This window comes from Malaclemys terrapin, chromosome 10, assembly GCF_027887155.1.
Source record: "Malaclemys terrapin pileata isolate rMalTer1 chromosome 10, rMalTer1.hap1, whole genome shotgun sequence".
Lineage (NCBI taxonomy): Eukaryota > Metazoa > Chordata > Testudines > Emydidae > Malaclemys > Malaclemys terrapin.
Window position 1 is genome coordinate 1652642 of NC_071514.1, and position 22514 is coordinate 1675155.

Here is a 22514-nt window from a genome sequence, read left to right on the forward strand (position 1 = left end):
GAACTCCAGACCTACTCCAGTCTCACACACGGGCATCGAGCGCCGTGGGCAAACAGCCTCCAAACGGAGAGGAAAAGACAGACATTTGCTAAAAATGAACAGGTTTGGGGTTCCCAAAGGGCAGCACCCCTTTCGGTGACGTCCTGTTCGATCGGTCAGTCCCGCCTCCTGGAATGCACGTCCCACCTGAGTGAAATTTAATTCTCCTCTAATGTGTAGGATTCTGAACATCAAACAACAGGGGCCACTCCAGATGGACGCACGTGTGCGTGAGAACAGAATTTGGCCCAATGTCTCCACAACGTTTGGAGCCTCTTACAAATCTCTAACGCTTGGCGGCATCCCACACTTTGATCGTTCATTACAGCCTGCTAAAATTCAGCATCTAAACTTCTGCTTCAGATGCAGGAAGGAACATCATCTTTTAGTAACTGGAATGTTTCAACACACTGTTGTATTTTTAAAAATCAGCTGCAATTTTCTCTCTCTCTCTTTTTGGTCTGTTGAGGTAAGAGGGGTATAAGGGATAAAACTGGGAATAACATGTAGCAAAATAAAACCAAATCCAAGGGAACATAAAAGGATGATTAGGTTACGTGGCTACCTGGAAATGCTTTGATACAAAAATCTCCTGCGACAAAGGAGTCTCTTTTCAGAAAGACATTCAGAAAAGTCTTGTATTTAAGCAGTCAAGAAGCTGCTACATCCACCACCACTGAAAATAGATCCAGTAACTGCTACTTACTGTCATTATTTACCTGTATCGGAACCGGCTTCCTTTAAAGAACAGGTTGCTGCTGGATACTGTGCGGACCTGGCTTGACTTCTCCAACCTGAAACAACACCAAGGACATGGAGAACCGTCCACAAACAGGCCGGGCTGCGGCAGGTCAATGCCGATGGATGTGACGCGGCGTGCTGGCCATGTTTTACCAAGAGCGGCCGCCCTGGCCTTTGGGGTGCAGCTGGTTCTATTAAACAATCGACCAGTGCACCCTCAAACGGAGCCATGACAGACAGCGCCTTCCCTTCCGCGGCCCCTACCCGCAGTCTGAGCTTCCAAACTCAGGTGGCAGCAGAGAGCAGGACCCTGAAAAACTCTGCGAAATCTACACAAGGACTCAGTGAGGGCGTTCGGATCTGGACAATACCAACTGCCATCAAACAGGGAGCGGTTCTGAGCACCCCCAGCCCCCAGGGAATCAGGCCCTCTCAGGAGCAGGCACTTCCATTGCAAGTAACACCGTGTTACTGTCTAACGCAGCTCAAAATGTGCCAGTCTGGTCTCCTTGCTCCGAGCCAGCTCCCTCCCCGCCTCCCTGGAGTGCTGGAGCACGGAGCTGCCGGCAAACCGTTAGCCACCTGTGAAACAGGGCTCAGCCCTGAACTCGAGGGAAACAGCCAGCCCACATCATTAACACAGCCCTGAATGGTAACCATGTAACCCACGTCCCAGGGACACGGCCACTCAGGGTGGGCACAGATGCCTTTGGGGTCACTGCAGCCCCACCGCACTGTACGTCCGACACAGTCACACGGGCACGGTGTGACCGGACTGTCCTCACACCACAGCGACAGTCCCTGCCGCAGACGTTCACTAGAACAGCGCACAAAGGAGGCAACTTCTGAGGCCGACACAGGCACAACCGGACTGTGCAAGCGGTTAACAATGGGGGTCGACCCTGCGCTGGTGACAGGAATTCGGCTGGCTGCCTGCCCCAGGTCACTAGGGCACTGCACAGTGGCTGTGTTCTGGTCAGAGCTGGGCGCAGGAGAACCCCCCTCACACGGGGGAGCTGTATAACCGTCTCCTCCCACACCTGGCACAGGGGGGAAGGCGTGGGAACGTCCCCAGGAAGGGAGGGGTGGAGCTCCGCTACACCTATTCTCCAGGGGCACAAACTGGAGCAGGTCCCCACCTGGAAGCCCGCTCCCTGCAGCCCTCGCCTCTCAGCTCTGCTCAGGCAGAGGGGAGAACCTGGCTCTCTATTTCCTCCCCCGCCCGCAGCAAACTTACTTTGGGCACAATCTGCTTCCCAGGACCTAGCCCAAATTACTGTGATGGGATCTCCAGGGACTAGGGGATCCCTCCATCCAGGCGTGCAGCTGCTCCTCACAGCATGCAGACTGCTCCAGCCTCACACTCTGTGCGCCCACGTTCTCTTCCCACAGGGGCAGAGTGGCAGATACATTCATGCAGTGCTGGGTGCACCCCCCAGGCCTCGCTCACCTGGATTCTGACCCCAGCCCCCACTGCAGGCAGTGCTCACGGAGCCCCGCATGGAACTGCGCCACCCTTCCAACCCACTCAGGGGAACCCCATGGTCCGGCCACGTCTGGGTCAGTCAGAGGAGCTGGCAGGGGTAATGCACTAGGAACAGGAATGGACAACACACTGGCTCTTCAATCTACTTCCCGTGGCACAAGAGGCCCCCCCCATACAGCCGCCACGGAGCAGGAAAGCCGCACAGCTGGGGGGCTTTGCTTTTCTGTTCCATGAAGACAATTGCATATTTTGGGGGGGAAATGGCGACCTTTTGCAGGTTTTTGCCCCAAAGCAGAACTGCAAAATCTACACCAGAATCCCGATTTCAGGACATTTCCTGAAAACAGGCAAAATAAATGGAGGAGAAATCAACGCCCCCCTCCTGGATCACGTATGAGCACGCAGGAAGTGCCGGCCACGGAGAAAACGGCTAGTCTACAAAACGTCCTGTACAGCAAATACCCCTTTCTTTGTGCAGCCGGAGCCGGAGGAGCTGGACGAAGAAACTGTCAGCACTAGCCAGCCTGGAGTTTGTTTGGTTAGTGATGTTGCTGTGGCTTCTGTATGTAAATGTCCAGTGAGCTCTGGAAGGTGCTGAAGGGTTGCTGCTAGCTTATCGTATACCAGCGCTTGTCAGGGTAGGGTGGCCTGTGGGACATCCCCATACAATGACTCCGACTTGAAATGATTTAACTATGGACTTTATGTGTGACCTCAATTAACCCCAAACCATCACTGGCAAGGAACTGCCCAGAACAACGGGCCGATCCCGAGACCCTGCAGCTCCCACCACCTCAGAGAGCATTTGCAGCTGCTTGGCTCCTCCCAGGACTGGGCCCAAATCCGCTCGCAGGGCAGCCCTGCTATAAATGGCGTTTCGCTGTCGCTGTGATCTCTACAGGACAAAGCTGGGTACACGCTTTCAGGCAACATTACTTAAGTGTTTTCAGAATGTTCTCGTGACGGAGCTTACTGGAAACGCAGCACAGAACAGTGACACTGGTGCGGTCGCAGGGCAACGAATGTCTTTCCCCGAGCCACTGGCCTCACCACTTCTACAGCGTGCAAGGAAGGGAACGCAGCCCGTGTGGGCTCCCTGACACACAGCATACCTGGGCAGGCCTGCCCCTCCGCCTTTCGCTACCCCTTCCCCGGGGAAACAAACAGCTGCTTTTACTGTACTCATAATTGGAGCTGATTGAACCTTTGTCGTCAAAACTTTTTTCCACCGAAGGAGGTGGGTTCTTCCACCTTTTTACTGACAGAAGCAGATTACATTTTTCAGGCTTTGTCCATCACAAATGGAAAATGTTCTGTTTCAACTACTGAACAAACATTGAGTTTTGACAAAAGAACCAAAACTGCGTGAAAAAATTCATGGACATAAAATTTTTCTTCCTTTTCTTCCAAACAATTTTCACAGAATGTTCAAAATCCATTTTTGTACCAGCTCCAGTTACAATCAGGAAAAGCCCTGACCTAGAAACTGACCTGGGGGGAGGGATAGCTCAGTGGTTTGAGCATTGGCCTGCTAAACCCAGGGTTGTGAGTTCAATCCTTGAGGGGGCCATTTAGGGATTTGGGGCAAAAATCAGTACTTGGTCCTGTTAGTGAAGGCAGGGGGCTGGACTTGATGACATTTTGGGGTCCCTTCCAGTTCTATGAGATAGGTGTATCTCCATATATTTATTTATTTATCTAAATCCAACCCTCCCTCCTCACCAAATGTCAGGAATTCAAATTCCCAGCTTCCATCCCATCCCTACAGGTTCTGGTGCAGATCCAAAGTGGGGAGGCATCTGATTCAGACTGGAGATAGCATGTGGCCAGCCCAAGATGGCAGAAATCTCACAAGAACAGATGATCTCACGACAGCTGCACCATTCCAGGTGGCTTTTAAGAATGTCATCACTCTGTTGGGTGCCCTCAAACCCATCCTGCAAACACCGAGCACACTGCTGCACCTGCCTGCTCTGAACAGTCCCATTAACCCCCAGAGGTACTCCTACAATCAATGTATGTTAACAGGACTGCTTGTGCTTGCAACATGCTTGCCAGAAAGCATGGGCAGGATCAGGCCCCTCATCTAATGGCCTCTTGCCCCCAATCCTCTGACAAGAAAATGGTAACTGGCGATGGGGCGAGGAGCTGTCGCTTGGCAGGGAGTCTGCACGTCCCCGAGCTAGCAGTAGGTGATGAACTCCAGAAACAGTTCAGCTATTTGCGGTTTATCCTCATGCAACAGCAGCTCATGAGGGAGAGGGTGGAGGCGAAGAGCCAGTGGTCTCTGGCAGCCACATGCCTTTCATTCTCCCCTTCTCCAATTGAGCTCACAGCTCTGACCAGATGTAACTTTAGCGGCAGCAGCGGATAGGAGTCTGACACTGACTGAGAATGGTAATGAGACAGAATTCAGAGTCGGGCGGCTGAGATACAGAACACAATGAGAGAAGAGAAGTGGCTTACGCAGGACGGGTACAGAACGGAAAGGACAGCCAAGAGCTTGAGTTCTAATTATACCTATTCACACCCTCAAATCATTAATACTGTACCTCCCTCGGCGACCTGCCAAGAACTGAGACAGACCCATTTCCTGAACTTTACCCACGCACCCGAAAAGGCCTATTACGATGAGCTGCTCTTTAACCAGGGTGCAGCCCTTTGAAAGAGAACCTGGGCTCAGACAGCATCTCCAGTGCAATGGGCACCCAGAGGAGGGAGAGGTGGAGAGTCTTTTTTAGGTGGTGATGTAGGAATAGTTAAGCGAGACGTTATAACTAGATAAATGCTGGTGGAGGTTTGAGTAGCCTCTGGCTCGCCACTGGTGGCATTCTGCCACGCTGTGCAGTCACAGATACGGCAGGACACAATGAACACAGGCATCACACTTCATCATCAGGCCAAGCCAAGAACGCTGCATCCCAGGAGACGAGTAACAAGCTTCTGTGCTTGGTTTCTGCACGGGCTGAAACTCTCCAGCATATTTAGATACTTACCAGAACCTCTGATTGGAAGGATGCTGAGTACACAGATCACACACTACCTGGAGGCAGCTTGGCACCTTTCTGGATGCGACTTTGGTCAGAAATACATCAAAAGCCCTGAGGGATGACACCACTTGCTCCTCAGTCATCCCAGGAGAATCCAGCATTACCCCCATTGAGCAGTGAATACACACTGCAGCGTGAATGAGACCACGGTCAGTTTTAATGGGCACGTAATCCACCAGTAATTCACCACCATCATTAGTCGTAACAAAAAGTTGTAAAGCAATAGAGCAATTTCATTTCATGTTCACGTAATGAGACATGAAACCTGATGATTGCAGCTGCTGATTGCAGTATTCCCAAAGTGAATCCATTACACTTTATCTTACATCTCACTGATTAAAATAAAACTCATTACAAAGTACAAAGCAGTCTATTTTTAAGTAAAACAGAAAGCAGTGTGGTGAAACCAAAATGTTCTATCTGATGTCTTACTGATTTATAGATAAGTGACTTCTTTTATACCCTGACTCTTTCAAGATCAAACTAATTAATCAAAAGAAGAAAGGAACAGAAAACTGACCTATTTTCCCAAACAAGCATCCCAGAGAGTTCCGGTTTTATAAAGGTGCAACAATTTCTACCCTAAAGGCTTCCCCACTTTTCAGCCCCTAACGGGTGCTCTCCCTCTCTCCTTTGGAAACAAGGAATGTCTGTCTGGGGTGTTCTGAATTGGGTGACAAAGCACTGTACATTTATGTCACAGGACTGTCATTCTTCAGTTGTATACTGAACATTTTTGATTTCACCCAAGAAAGCTGACACAGTACGACCCCTGGCTCTTCCAACAGCTGTCCAGTCCTCTCCGATGCAATTTCAGAAACTCTCTTTGGGACAAAACTAATGACAAACTCTTGAGGCCTGAGATAATCATGTACAAAAGAGCAACGTGAGATGGACTATCCCAGTGCTTTGCCGTCTGCTCTGAGGAGTTCACGTTACAAACTCCACGTCGGGTCATTGGGTGGGAATTAAGTGGTGCACCGGCCTCATGCTGCCCCTTTGCCTGGGGCTTGTTCCATCAGTGGAAGCTGCCTGCGTTCAAGGGCAGAGCTGGGCCTACATCATTTCACAGCGAGGGACCCGAGATTACAGTTATTACTGAGAACGAGAACCCCCACCCGAGACAAGGTCTATAAATTAAAGGCTGTTCTCTCTGGCTGGGGACTGATATGGCTTATCACCGTAACAGCTGAGCGCCTTGCAATCTTTAATGGATTTTATCCTCACAAGACTCCGTCGTTCCCTATAGTCCAGTGGTTCCCAAACTTTAACAACCTGTGAACCCCTTTCACTAAAATGTCAAGTCTTGCAAACCCCTCCTAAAAATGAATATTTCCAGGGATTTTCTCCTTTACCCGAGTATAAATTATAAAAGCAGTGATCTTGGGAATATAAAATTTCTTTTTATGACATACTTATACACTATTTAGTATTAATTATTTATCATTACAGTATTTTTATTACGTTATGAAAACAGCAACACTCTTCCAAGATCTCACTTTCGTAGCTTGTATCACTTTGAATAAGCCTGTTATAAGACAAGGCTCCTATGTTTCATCAAGGAGTATCAGATGTGAAACAGCAGGAAGGTATTTAAGAAACCAACTCAGAGTTCCTCCCACACAAGCATTCAGGTCTTGAGCAGTCCAGGCAAACAATACACGTTACAACAAAGCTTAAACTTGTTCTTCATAATCATTTTAAAAACAACACTAGCTGCCTATTTAACTTTAAAAACAGCAAAAGATGTCCACCTCCCTTTCCATTTCTTATAAGGAGTCTTGAAGTTGAAATCTCCTCAGTGTGATAGATATGCTGGCTTTGATCTGCTTAGCTCTCAGAAGTCCAGGGGCTCTGGGCTGCTGGCCCCAGGCTGCCCGGGGTCCCTAGGGACAGCTCTGTCGCCATTAGGGAATTTTTTCTTGAGAACCCCCTGTAACATTTCACGAACCCCCCGGGGTTCACAGACCCCAGTTTGGGAACCACTGCTATAGTACAGATGGGAACTGAGGCACAGAAGGATTAAGTGACTTGCCCATGGTCAGACAAGAAGTCTGTGGCAGAGATAGGAATTGACCCCAGGTTTCTGGAGTCCCAGGCTAGTATCCTGCCCCCTACACTATCCTTCCTTCTCTATTCAGAAGGGAGAAGGGCCTGAAGTGTCCAATCATGGTCAGGAACACGCTTCTTTCAGTTCTTCCCTCTGAGCTGTATTTGCATTAGATGCCTCAAACTTTCTGATACGTAAAATCAATACAAAAAAGAGAGATGCCACAGGCCCGATTCTCTGTCCTTCCAAGACCCTTCGTGCTGCTGGGCTTAAAGCGGCCGTCGGGCAGGAAACGAGAACTCCTTACCACTGGAGGTTTCTTGGCTAGCACAGGGCGGGGGTGGGGATCCAGGTGTGCTGGGCTCTGGAGATCCCAGCTAGTGGAGCGGGGAAAGGGATCGGATAACCCCCAAGGGAAGCTGTTTCACTTTGTGCCAGGGGCCGGTTCACCCTCCAGCACCCCCATGGTCAGTGGCTTGGAGTCACTGAAGCCCCAGCCCGTCTCCAGGTGTGCGGACACAGCTCTGGCACCGCTGGGGATCTGGCCCGTTTGTTATAAGCAAGGACGTGCCTGATCTCTCTGCACTGGTGAGGTTTAGCGCTGTATTTGCTGTAGCCGAGCACTCAAAGGCAGGCTCTATCAACCCATGGGTCGCGACCCCAAACTGGGTTGCCAGAATGTGTCAAAGGGTCCCCTGGAAGGCCGGGAATTTGGGTCCTGCCCCCAGAGCGGTGGGAGGACATGAGCTGGGGGTTGCAGCACCTGCTCTACACTGGCTCCTGTAGCTCCGGTCCCGGGGGGCAGGCTGGGCTCAGGGGGTCACAGTGCTGCTCAGGTTTGATACAGCCATCCCTTGGTCGTGATGATGTGGGGGGGCCCAGCCAGGCCAGACTTGGTCTCTATCAGCTGTTTAGCGTTAAAGTTTTAATCTCCAAACAATTAAAGTTTTAATTTCCTGATTAAACTTTTACGGCTAAGCAATTAGCAGTGGAAGTTTTAAATGCTAAGCACTTGGCTGCATTCCAGAACCAGGAAGGGGGCGGGAAGCTCCCAGTCTGGTGCGTAGGCACCTTGGCAGATGGCAGACCTGCTAATCATTATTTTTTTTTAATTAGATGCTCTCGTGCCCTGTGACACAGGAGGCAACCCAGGTTGTCCACCTCCATCTGCCTAGGGCCATGTTTCTTGCTCCATGACAGTCTATTTCCATGACAGCAACATGGTATTCGTATACGTCACCTGTTGTCCTCCTCTTGTCTGTCTTCCACCAGGGCTAAAGCCTGTCCAAGTATACAGGTTTTTTCCTGGGGCATCCTAAGCTACCAGCGTGTCCCTCGGGTGGCGGATGAGGGAACCCCAAACACAGTATGGGCTGTTCCAAATGTATTGAATAAGGAGCCACGGACCAATGGTTGTGCGTCAGGCTAACCACCCAGCCACATAAAAAAAAAAAGTCACAGCTATGGAAACCCCCCTGAGATCTGCTAAACTCCAGCAGAGCAGGGCTCCTTTCCTCCCGGCCTGAGCAGAGGGAGGTGAGTGACCTGGGTGGAGGCATGGAAGGAGCTGGTTTGGATTTGAATCGGATTCTGTGCTGCCTTGATGCTACAATCGCATGTTCATACAAGGTCCGTTGCTATGTGGGATTGTACCTGCCCACAGAAAATGTACAGTATGAAACAGTTTAAAAAACTCCTAATAATCTTTGGTTTCAAAGTAGCAGCCGTGTTAGTCTTTTTGCTAATAATCTTTGTACTTACTTGTAAAAAGCTTGGTTTTCTATCCCACATTTCCAGAGATGCTTGCACGCTTCTGGTGTTGGAGCAAAATAGGTAAGAGCAATTTTCTTTTCCTACAAAAAATTCCACATGGAAACAACTGAGTGTGGTTAGCAGGTGGCATGTTTACAATCTGCAGGGCAGCTGAAACTAAAACAGCTCATTTATTACACACAAACCTTCAGGAATCGCCACAAAACATGGAAGAATGTATCTGACTGACTGACCCAGCTGGAAATATGTCTGATTTCCACGGGTAAAGACGCAATTACCTGATGCTTGGTTCATCCATATTCCTGTGTATCCAAAAATATATATTTTAAAAATTCACAGGGATTAGCTAACTATCTCTCATGTGCTGTACTGTACTTAAACCCATTTCGAAATCGAAATGTGCACACTCCTTTAGATAGCCAGGTCTGACTGGGATGGGCAGGGATAACGTGGACCTGAGAAATAACACCCCGAAATGCAGTGTGAAGCCCTGTCCTGAGCAGATGACACAGATATCGAACTGGATGCCATTCTAAGAGATACCTGAATGTTCTGACCCTTGCAATGGTCCGAAAGGCCATTTTGTTTGCCACTGAAAGATTTGCGTATATTTTTTAAATACATGTCATAGCCTTCATTTGTATTTTGTAAGTAAGGGCTGGATCTTGCTTTCCTTGGAGCCAACAGAGATCAGACCCTAACTGGGTGATTACAGAAGGCGGCTGCAAAGCAGAAATAAAACAGTTATTACTTAGTCCTGCCTTGAGTGCAGGGGACTGGACTAGATGACCTCTCGAGGTCCCTTCCAGTCCTACATGTCTCTGCTTCCATGATTAAATGCAGCTTCTTAGTTCTGGAACAGACTTCGGGAGCTGGGTTTATTTTTTCTACCAGACACAATAGCAAATGTTTAATATTTGAGGCAGAAGTAAAGACTATACCTAGTGAGTACTGAAATGAGGAGAAAATCCACTCACCTCTTTCTGACTTACATATAAACAGAATGTCTTTCCTTCGAATTTCATTTTGGCTACCTCGTTCCTAAAATTACAAAACCACGTATGTAACAGACCTGTTGCTCATCACCCATCTCACTCTCATTAATGCAGAACCCACACACAGTGGAATTGGACCTGGGAATATGCACAAATTAAGCCAAATTGTTTGTATGAAACACCAAGTTAATCAATAGACTATTTTCAGAACAGTAGTTGGAACAGTCTCAAAGCCATATTTTTCAGTTCGTCCGAAGGGTAAGAGAGTGATAAGAGGACTCCTGGCTCATAGACAGTGGCTGGAAAGGGGAACGTCTCGGGATGGAATGTGATTCGCAGGGGAATGTCCAGGAGTCGTCTGAGAACTTTGCTTATATATGTGCATTATCTGGATGAAAATATCAAATGTAAGATACCACACTGAGCTGATGAGGCCAAAATTTGAGATACAGCGAAGAATGAGGAACAATGCAACCAGATTCAGAGGGTTTGGGGGGTCTTTCAGGTGACTGGGCCAATACATGGACAATGCAGTTTAATGTAGACAAATGTAAAAAATGATAAGTCTGGGGCAACAAACCAAATATAGAGAGTACATATTACATGGAACAGTCATGCAGCGTACTGACCAGGAAAGGGGTTTAGGGGTTATTGTAGAAAAATCCTTGAAGCCATCAGCCCAGTGTGTGGCTGCAGTAAAAAAGGCAAACAGGATACTGGGATGCATCAACAGTGGGATAGAATACAAAGCAACTGTACATTGCATGGGTTAGATCTTAGCTAGAACACTGCGTTTGGGTTTAGTCACCCTTTCAAAGGAAAATACCATTGCCCTGGAGAGGGCAGAGTTCAGAGCGCCTAGAGTTAACTTACTGGCAGCATTTAAGAGGACTTCCTCGATTTAACAGACACTTTGTGTATCTGTGAGGCAGCTGGGGTTTGCATTTACATTGCATTTTCATTTCTGTTTATGGCATTTTCCGGACTACTTACCAATTAATGCTTAAGAGCATGAATATTCTATGTTTGTGAGACACTTCCAATGGCTCATGCAACAGGTCAATCAGGCAAAATGTACCCTTTGCACCAGCAAAACCGCTTATGTGCACAACCCAGGTAACTGCATGCCTAACCATGCATCACAAACATCGTTACCAGGATGTGTGCGCGCAGTCGTCTGACTGCACATGCTAACATAAGGCTTTGCAAATACAGAAAATACGCATGCAATTTGTGGGAGTCATCAATTGCTGGAATCTTGAAAAACCCACATGTGCACACGGCATGAACCCAATCCTGTATCCACAGTGCCCACTGAAATCAATGGAAATGCTCGATGTGCAAGAAATGCAGGATAAGCCCTATAGATCTCTAGAGTATCTAAAGGGTTAAGCTGGCAAGAAGCCCCATTTTGAGACCAGCCAGTGTAAGCTCGCTGGGCAGCTCTGCAGAAAGATCTTAACCAAATATGATGATCCCAGAGTTTAAGAAAAGTTCTCCTAAAGGAAAGGCTAAAAAGACTGAGCCTGTTTTTGTTAATGAACAGACGTGGTCAGGGTGTCCTGAAGTGCCCCAGCTCTCTCTAGTGGGTTGGGAGCCACATTTGATTAACCAGTTTAACCCATCCAATGTTAAACCAGTTCAAGCGAATTCCTTCTAGACATGGCTTGGCTGGCCGGGGTACTTGGAGCCAATGCGGATTTAAATAAAGTTGGGGCACAACCATTTAGCGTCTGTCTAGTCACAGTTTGGCCCCATTCATGCACAGTGGCCAAACCATCTCTAGGCCTAATTAGCTCAAACCCGTTTCAAACAATGCTTTGAGTCGGTTCTTCAAACATGGTCTCAGCTGCGGGGCCGAAGTGGAACAGGATTAACTCCTCCCCCTAACGGGAGAGACGATCTAAAAGGAATTTACAACTAACAGTTAATTGGCAAATTCATTTCACTTAGATTCCCAGGTCCTGTCCTCACATGCCCCGTGTATCATGGCCTATATAGGAGAGCTGCTCTGTACCATACACTAAAATATTCAGTTACTCTAGGCAGGGGAAACACTTGTATATTTCTCCTTGTGGGGGATGAAAAGAGCAAGTTACACAAATTCTCCTTTGGGGAGGGGAAAGGGCGAAAGGGAGAAGCAAAACCTGCCAAAAAAAGAGATGTGCCCAGATCCCAGGCTGAACACACAGTCAAACCCCATCACATAATTATTACTAACCATCCAGACACCTTTGAATAATCCCATAACCAGAGACCTATGCCATGTTCCTAAATATATCCACCGAGCCTCCTGTTCTGCCACCAGTCGATTGAAGCAGCTGACAAACGGTTACTATGATCTTTGCACAAGACAGAGACTGGGGAAGGGAGATTCTGACAGTGCCCAGGAAACGCACACGACCCAGACTCTGTCCGTGGCGTGCACAACTGGACTTTACAGCAGAATTTAGCCCACTCCATATAAAGTAAACACAGTGCAATGGGCTCCCTATTCCATTGATTGTTACTTTTAAATCATGTGAATTTGTAATCACTGAAGAGGCCGTACTGAGCCTCAGTAAAACAGCATGACATTAGTATTAAGAAGTATTTGGTCCTGCCATGCGGGCAGGGGACTGGACTCGATGACCTCTCGAGGTCCCTTCCAGTCCTAGAATCTATGAATCTATGAATCTATGAAATATACTCAGATTTTATAAATACACCAAATAAGAGGGCAGTAAGAACGATATCAAGGGCTTCCCATGTGCAAAGTGCAGCGTGAACATGGCCAACTCACCATCACACTGCAGAGCTGTCTGGTCACCACTGGAACACCTTGCAGTTAGTTCATCGCACGAGGAGTCAGGAATCGTGCACAAAATACTAGTGCAATCGGGCTAACACGCATTGGGGTTTATGGATGTGAGGAGATGATCTTTGTTCCTGATGAGGTTCCGTTTGGCAGCATCCCAAATGTGTTTCTCTTTCTTTCATGTATATAGTGTGAAATTCACCCCAGCCAGAAAACCCCAGGAGGTGCCTGTCTGCATCCTTAAGTTACTCAATGCCTTTAAAAATCTGCCTCTTAAGCCCCAGTTCAATTGCCCAGCAAAGGACAAACCTTCTGCCCAGCAGGAATCGCTCAGCTGGCCACGAGGGGGTCTACGACAGGGAAAGCGGGAAGACCTCCTCTTCCCCAACGCCAGATTCTCACTTGGTTTGGGAATGCACCAGAGGCCCTTGCATAGCAGCAAATCCTCTGGCCCAATGCAGGGGACTCTGCTCCCTCTGAAACCCTGCTCAGCTGGCCAAATGCACAGCAGAAATGCATCAGTTCTGCTACCCAGGCTGCAAAGAGAAATGCAGGATTTCCTCTAAGGTCCTATGGGAGGCTGCTTCCAGGGGTATGAAGGGCAGGCTCTCTGCCCGGAGGGGAATTTTGCCCATTGCACATATTGAAGGTGCAGTAACCTGGACTCACTAAGACTGTGGATGAGGTGGGAAGTAGGTACCTGTATATGGAACTGACTGTAAATTGTCCCCTGATATAAACACCTTCCACAGGGTGTTACAAAGCTGCACGTCTTACATATCAAATGGGCAGAATAGGCCAATTGAGGAGATGCCAGGGTCAAGACACACACATTAGTGCCTGTGATTGGAGATGACCCAGAGCATATTAAACAAATGGGACAGTGCCTATCAGGCCATCAAAGCAGAAAATACAGCGGTGTATGAGACAGACATTTTCATGGGAAGAAACATCAAGGGGTTGAGAGAGAAAGCAGGAAGGTGGAGGTGAGACAAGCTTAAGGGTCTCTGACAAGCAGTCTAGGCCCAAAATGTGACCTCCCTCACTCAAGAGACAGACAGATCTCCATGGCTGAGAAATGACAACTACAGGACAAACCACCCCTCAAACCTCCATCAGTGAGAAAAGAGGAGAGGTCTGTTTATTCTCTTCCTAATTATTGACACACTCAAAGACATGTGGCTTGTTACTGTGCTTGGAGTGAACATGCAACTAATGCTCATGACTCGTCCACACCTGCCAACTAACCCTTCCCATAAGGGGGTCTTGGAGACAGTCAGCTCCCAGTGACTCCAGATTTAAAAGGAGTTATTCTAATTGACATAAGTATCATTGAGATCGGAATCTGGCTCGATTAATATAAATATTTCTAAATAAGTTTTTAACAGATGAAATTGCTAGCAACAGCTAACCCGGGGGTAAAGTCATTATGGGTAGAGGACTACCCTCACACAGCACTGATTTTCTTGTTTTGCTCCTCCAACCATCCCAAACTAGCCTCTCTCTTCTTTTTCCCAACAGGGAATTCCGAACTAAATTCCGGTCACTAGTCTTGCATCAGAACGGCCAGACTGGGTCAGACCAAAGGTCCATCCAGCCCAGTACCCTGTCTTCCGACAGTGGCCAATGCCAGGTGCCCCAGAGGGAGTGAACAGAGCAGGGAATCATCAAGTGATCCATCCCCTGTCGCCCATTCCCAGTTTCTGGCAGTCAGAGGCTTACGGACACCCCGAGCAATCCCGCTTGTCAGTGCCATTTGTTGGACAAGTAGCTTTTTTACTCCCCAGTGAATTTTAACGCCTTCATAGAAGACACTGTGAATGGGATTTTCAAATGCACTTGGTATTGGCTTAACTCTGCTTTCATTTTCGTCAACAGGAGTTTTCCCATTGCTGTCAATGGGAGGGAAGTTAGGTCAATGCGGAGCTCTTTTCAAAAGCTAACCCTAGCGCTCTACTATTTATAACGTGCCACGGCTATATTTGAGGAAACACGGCTAATGCTGCACTTTGTCCTTGTTCTTTGGATACATTTCTTATTGTTGCAATCAAGGGTTCGTCTTCACTACCCGCCGTATCGGCGGGTCGCAATCGATTTATCCGGGATCGACATATCGCATCTCGTTAAGACACGATATATCGATCCCCGAATGCGCTCACCGTCGACTCCGGAACTCCACCAGAGCGAGTGGCAGTAGCGCAGTCGACAGGGGAGCCACGGCCATCGATCCCGTGCCATCTGGACCCCAGCTAATTCGATCCAAGATACTTCGACCTCAGCTACGCTATTCGTGTAGCTGAAGTTGCGTATCTTGGATCGATCCACACACCCCCCCCCCCCCCAGTGTAGACCAGCCCGACGAGAAATAATATAGTGAGTTACCAGTGCTTGATAAAAGCATCTTAAACAGGTAAACACTAGAACGGGTTGAAATTGGGGGAACTCACCATTTGATGAAGTGAATTCTCTTGTTTCCCTGCAGAACAACAAAACCAAAGGGAGTGAAGGCCAAAAATGCCGCATTTCCTGACACATCCTGGAACACAATAAGATCGCATCAAAACGTTGCAGCGCGGCAAAGTTTACACATCAATAGCAACACTCAGTCCTGAATAAGGTGGTGGTAATGAATCTTCCCTCTTAAATTATGCCAACAGAACAGTCCTGACAGCTTTATTTAGACCGTGACATCCTGCCTATAGACTGGAATCTGCAGGAGCACAAAAAACATGACTGGTCCAGCAGAATTTGTGAGCAGAAAATACAATACAACTCCCAGACCTGTGGGACTACTGATTTACTGTGTAGCGCTAACCAATGAAGAAAGCTCCCACATATCACCGATTGACTTTCATTAGTAAACTTGAAAACCTTCAATTGTTGGTTGCGCAGATCTGAGCAGCACGTACAACAGGCCCAGCTGAGAAGCATCAAGACACTTTTAAAAGCAATAAATAGTGTCATGTACAGTGCGAGTCAGCAGTTTAATGGAATCATAATGTTTAGGCTCTAGTGAAGGTAACATTAATTGTCTTGGCACTTGTGGAAAAAAACGTGTCAGCTTTTTAAAATATGATGGACAACAGTAGGCGCTGTGTAGGTCAAACTGAAGGTTTCTTTCTTTTATAAATTGGATTTTCAACCCACGCCCTAACCTAAGTTCCCTCTAAGCTGTGCGGCCGCACAGCAGGCTATTAAAGGCCGTGCAGACGGGAGAGGTGCCTCTCCCCCGGCCCCGCCAGAGCTGCCGCAACACGGAAAGGCACCTCTTCCCCAGCCCCAGGCTGCTGCAGTGAGAGAGCTAGGGGGAGTCCTCCCTCCCCATCGCAGCCCTGGGGCAGCCTGCACCCCAAACCGCTCATCCCCAGCCCCACCCCAGAGCCCTCACTCCCCCCCACCTCAACCCTCTGCCCTAGCCCCGAGCCCCCTCCCGCACCCCAAACCCCCATCTCCAGCCCCACCCTAAAGCCCTCACCCCCCCGCACCTCAACCCTCTGCCCTAGCCCAGAGCCCCCTCCCGCACCCCAAATCCCCATCCCCAGCCCCACCCCAGAGCTCTCACCCCCCCGCACCCCAACCCTCTGCCCTAGCCCCGAGCCCCCTCCCGCACCCCAAACCCCCATCCTCAGCCCCACCCCAAAGCCCTCACCCCCACACACCCCAACCCTCTGCTCTAGCCCAGAGCCCCCTCCCACACTCCGAACCCTTTGGCCCCACCCCCGCTCACACATCACCTCCATATTGGTGCACATGACACAATTCATTCCGCACAGGGATGTAAAAAGTCGAAGGGAACATTGGCCCTAACTTCTTTAACAAGACCCTGATCTGACTGTGATTTTGTAGGCCTCACGTCACCTCAAGGTACCGTTTTGCTGGGAAGTCTGGTAAAAATCAGACAGAGTTTTAAAATGGGTGTTCTGGAATGTTCTGAAAATGTGGATCTAGTTTACTTCTTCGCTGTTCTTTGAACACATTCCTTGGTTCAAAGCCATACGACGTGGTCTTAATGGAAGGCAGAATCTAACCCACTGAGGTGTTTCTGCCTGCATACAACAGACGGACCGAATGATCAGCATGCAAAATGTTCCCTAAATGTTTCCTCATCCAGCAACGATCATAGTATGAACTACCTCGTCGTCTATCATTCATGATAATTAAGGCTGCGATTTAGTCACGGAAGTCATGGTATCCAGGACTTCCAAACACCTCAGTGACTTCAGCCAGCACTGGCTGGAAGCTGCGGGGTACCCCTGCCACCCCAGGGGGTGGGAGCACCCCACAGCTCCTGGCCACCGTGGGCAGCAAAGAGGATCCCCGCAGCTACCATCCACCACGGGCGGCAGAGGGACCCCCGTAGCTCCTGTTCCCCGCAGGTGGCAGGGGTGATCCCCACAGCTCCCAGCTGCCACAGATGGCAGGGGGGACCCCCTCAGCTTGGAGCCGCCAGCGGAGGGGGACCCTGAAGCTCCCAGTCCCCCTGCAGCTGCCCAGGCCCCCCCTTTTTATCACAGATATTTTTAGTAAAAGTCAGGGACAGGTCATGGGCTTCCGTGAATTTTTCATTATTGCCCATGACCTGTCCGTGACTGGTACTAAAAGTATCTGTGACAAAATCTTAGCTTTTGTTGTTTAGGCTGCTAGTATGGGATAGAAATGGAGGGATTAGAGATGGCAGGTTAGCAGAGTGAAGTACTGAGAGCAGGAATCTGGGGAAAGGGGGTTTGTGGAGGAGTTTAAAGGATTGGAATTTCTGATGATCTGTGTGAATTATAGACAGTCCTGATGTTACTGACACATTGAAATTCCTCATAATACTGTAAGCAGAGTCAGGATGAGCTCTACCCTGACATCTGGTGGTGAATTATGGCGAGTGTGGAAAAGAATTCCAGGGGCTGATCTGGTTTGCATAGGCACACCCACTCGCCTGGCATGAAACAACAGCAACTCAAAGTGGTTACTTTGGCTGGTGTGGGATCCCCAGTTTCTCTGTTATTGGGGCAGGAAGAATAAAGTTTTGTTACCCTGATTCTGTGAATCAAGGCCAGTGGAACTGTTGTATGACAGAAGGATTCACCATTAACTAAGTAGCACTTGCTTGACAAGGGGCATGGGTTACAAAACCTAATGAATTGAGAGAGGATGGGGACAGGTATTTGCACCTGATAGTATGGGCCTCCGTTGAGGGGCTGAAACACCAATTGCACCATCTTCTCTCTCCACTGTTGAATGTCAGAGCTAACTTTGATCCCATTAGGAGTCTAGTTACAGGCTGCTGAGCTGAATTCACTTTGGGCCAATGGTGCACTAGCACTGGGGTTCCCCTACTATGAGCTGAAATCACAAAAGAGCTCGTTACTGAGATCACTGAATGCTGTGTTAACTAGTGGGGGAGCCTGAAGCTATATTTCTAAGCGGTTGGCAGTGCAGTTTTCAGAGATGGCTGGAGGAGCGGCGTGGAGTCTTGCGGGGATGGTTGGAGTGACCCAAGGAATGGCAAGCGGAGCTCTTTGTGGGGACGGCAGGAGTGGCTCGCAGGTCAGTGAGTGGAGCAGAGCCATTTGCAGGGACGGCTGGAGCGGCTTGTAGAGCAGAGCAGTTTGTGGGACGGCAGGAAGGGGACTGACTTGTGGTGAAGGCTGTGGCGGAACCCCACGGAGAGATGGCCAGCGTACCCCCTTTTACTCTGGGGCTGCACTCTGGGACAGAGACTTTTGGGGGTTGTTGGACTTTTGGGACTTTGGGTGGTTGCTGGACCCAAGAGACTTTGGGGGTGTTGGACTTTGGGGACTCTGGGTGATCTTTGGGTTGCTGGATTCAAGAACCAAAGGGAAAGGACACAGCCCAATTTGCTGGGGTGGGTCTTTTGCTCATGGTTTGTGGTAGGAATCCTGTTTTTGGTGGTTTTTTTTTTTTTCAATTTAATGCTGATGTCGTACCTCATGTTATTAAACATTTTCTGCTACACTCAGACTCCGTGCTTGCGAGAGGGGAAGTATTGCCTCTTAGAGGCACCCAGGGGGTGGTATGTAATTGTCACTGGGTGGGGGCTCGAGCCGGTTTTGTACTGCGTTATTGAAACGGAACCCCTAGCTACAGAACCCGGCCCTTGTTGCTGCCAACTTAGATGGGCAGAAGGGTTACAATACTGCTGTCACTGTGCGAATGCTGTGACGAACAAGGAGCTGCCCTGTACATGTCTGAGCGCTGTGTGTTGGCCTGGCTATTGGGACAGGGTTTGCTGTATGAATACATTGGGGGGTCTGTCTGGACACAGGCAGGAAGGAGATGAATGGCTCCAGATAGCCACCTAATAATGGCCAGAACTATTTGCTTTGATGGCTCTGTCTCCACCTCTGGCTCAGCCAGAGATTACCAAGGCCCTGCAAACACAGGAGAACAAAGAACCCGGGTGGGTTTTAAAAGGAGCACTCTCTCAGGGAGATAAAGAGAGCTAGGAGGGAACCAGGCTCGGTCGCTGGAGCCCACTGAGGGAGTGGGGTGTGTGTGTGGAAACACGAGGCCTGCTAGGTCGCCATCATGGGATAGGGAGACTCTAGGTAATAGACAGTTTGTGATTTTAAAAGCCTGTCATCTTTAATGCTTTGTTCCTGCTTTAAATAAACAATACCTTGGTTTTAAGGGGTGGTTTTGGGACTCTGTGTATCACTGGTCACAGACCCCTGAGAGGAAGAACTGCAGGTGCCCAAACCCCGTCAGCCCTGTAGGGTAAGGCAGTTGTATAGGTGGGATGTAGTACCTAGGCCCTGGTCAAGGAGTGGGAGAATTGCAGAAGTGCACCTCAAGCCAGGAGAGGCCATAAAGCCTGAGGGGCTGCACTCAAAGACCGCAGAAAGGGGACACAGGCACTGGTTTATTGTGGAGTCATGCCACAGCTAAGGCTGTAGTCAGCTCCCCACTATAAGCCCAATTTTCAACACCTGGGTCCAGCCCAGCACAGGACCCAGAGGAGAGAAGTAGTCAAAAGCAACCTTTGCCCTCCCCCAAACAACAGGGCTGGTTCGTGGCAAATCCAGCAGCTGGGGACTGCCGCAATGCCAGGGTTCCCTATCCCATCACTCTAACACACATAAGTAACCAGACAAACCCATCACACATATGGAATTGCAGAACTACTAACTGTGGTATGTGACCTATTGCTTAAACCAGCCTCTGTACCAGATGACTGGAGGCAGGTAATATGATGCCAGTTTTTAAAAAGGGCTCAAGAGGCGATCCTGGCAATTACACACTAGTAAGCCTAACTTCAGTACCAGGCAAACTGATTGAAAATATAGTAAAGAACAGTATTATCAGACTCATAGATGAACATGATTTGTTGGGGGAAGAGTCAACAGGGCTTTTGTAAAGGAAAATCATGCCTTACTAATCTACTAGAATTCCTTGAGAGTGTCCACAACCACGTGAACAAGAGTGATCCAGTCAATACAGTGTACTTGGACTTTCAGAAAGCCTTTGACAAGGTCCCACACCAAAGACTCTTGAGCAAAGAGTCATGGGCTAAGAGGGAAGCTTCTCTCATGGATCAGTAGCAAAGGGTAGGAATAAATGGCCAGTTTTCACAGTGGAGAGAGGTAAATAACGGAGTCTCCCAAGGATCTGGGACCAGGGCTGTTCAGTATGCTCATAAACGATCTGGAAAAAGGGGTGAACAGTGAGGTGGCCAAGTACAAAATTACCCAGATAATTAGGGATGTAACCACATGATGTGGATGTCCCTACACCTCTGACTGCTGGATGCTTGGACTGGATGACAAGAGATGGATCACTTTATAATTGCCCTGTTCTGTTCATTCCCTCTGACGCACCTGGCACTGTCCACCGTCGGAAGACAGGATACTGGGCTAGATGGACCATTCTTATGTTCTTAGAGATCTTGCAAAACTGCATGACTGGGCAACAAAATGGTGGAAGAAATTCATTGTTGATAAGTGTAAAGTAATGCACATTGGAAAACATAATCCCAATTATACATATAAAATGATGGGGTCTAAATTAGCGGTTACCTCTCAAGAAAGAGATCTTAGAGTTATTGCAGATAATTCTCTGAAAACGTCCACTCAACATGCGAAAAAAGCTAACAGAATTTTAGGAATCATTAGGAAAGGGATAGATAATACGAGAGAAAATATCATAATGCCACTATATAAATCCATGGTACGCCCACACCGTGAATACTGCATGCAACTCTGATCACTCCATCTCAAAAAAGATATATTAGAATTGGAAAAAGTACAGAGAAGCACAACAACAATTAGGGGTCTGGAAGAGCTTCCATACGAGGAAAGATTAAAAAGACTGGGACTGGTCATCTTAGAAAAGAGATGTCTAAGTGGGGCTATGATAGAGGTCTGTAAAATCATGACTGGTGTGGAGAAAGTGATTAAGGAAGCATTATTTACTCCTTCACATAACACAGGAACCAGGGGTCACCTAATGAAATTAATAGGCAGAAGGCTTAACACACACAAAAGGAAGTATTTCTTCACACAACGAATAGTCAACCTGTGGAACTCCTTGTCAGGAGATGTTGTGAAGGCCAAAAGTATAACTGGGTTTAAAAAAGAATTAGATAAATTCCTGGAGAATAGGTCCATCAGTGGCTATTAGCCAAGATGGTCAGGGATGAAATCCCATATTCTGGACGTCACTAGCCTCTGACTGACAGAAGCTGGGACTGGACGACAGGGGATGGATCACTCGATAATTGCCCTGTTGTGTTAATTGCCTCTGAAGCATCTGGCAATGGCAGCTGTTGGAAGACAGGACCCGGGGCTCGATGGACCATTGTTCTGACCTAGTATGGCCGTTCTTATGATCAAAATGACAAACATTAAACGGCAAACACTATAGGTAAAACATGCTCATTAGCAAGGTCTACTTAGACCTGCATAAATGACACAGCACATTGACTCAGACCCTGAGCCCCAATACAATCGGTTTGTATCTGTGGGGGGCAAGAGGAACAGCGGGGGGGTAACTGCTGGATGGTGTCATGCTCTGGTGATCCCCAGCCAACATTGTACAAATTACAGCAGCTCTGAGGCCCTCGTCCCAGGATCAGGGAAAAGGCTGTAAAGGCAGAAAATGTATGGAGCCCTGTCACACGTTAATGCACTCCTGGGATAAGCTGGCTTTGAAATCTTTAGATCTAATTAAATAAATAGCATATCATTTATTCAATGCATAACAACAACTTGTTATTATCTCAGCAAATAACAAGGGGCAATGTTAAGATTGGAAAGGCGGGTGTAGCTAGTAATCCGCTGAGATGTCATGAGCTGTGATCTCTATTTCCATCCAACGCAGAACATTTCTCTGTCCTCAGCTGCAGCTGCTGAATATTTGCAAAAGCTCCCGATTTAGAGGTTCTGTCATTCCACCTCTTCAAGCCCCAATTATTTACTGATGCTATAGGACGTCATGGTTACATTAGGAGGGTCACATCTGTTTTTTAGACATGTTACTTAAAACATGACAGTTCCTTTGGAGTATTTATGAACTATCAGGCAACGGCTAGAGAGACAAGGCAGGTGAGGTAACACACAGACCTCAAAAGCTG

At 48.3% G+C, this 22514-nt stretch overlaps 1 protein-coding gene across 4 annotated transcripts in view; it reads right to left on the reverse strand.

The window, feature by feature from the left end:
* FRMD5 (FERM domain containing 5) overlaps positions 1–22514 on the reverse strand; it is a 285564-nt gene that overhangs the window by 17949 nt on the left and 245101 nt on the right. For 2 of the 4 annotated variants that reach the window (XM_054042335.1, XM_054042333.1), the window contains exons 8-11: positions 15379–15467; positions 10117–10180; positions 9128–9219; positions 759–833 (exon numbers count right to left, since the gene is read on the reverse strand). In XM_054042335.1, coding sequence (XP_053898310.1) covers positions 759–833; positions 9128–9219; positions 10117–10180; positions 15379–15467 — 320 coding nt within the window. Of the gene's footprint in view, positions 1–758; positions 834–9127; positions 9220–10116; positions 10181–10763; positions 10825–15378; positions 15468–22514 lie in introns of all 4 variants that reach the window. The other 2 variants (XM_054042334.1, XM_054042336.1) reach the window with 2 other exon arrangements.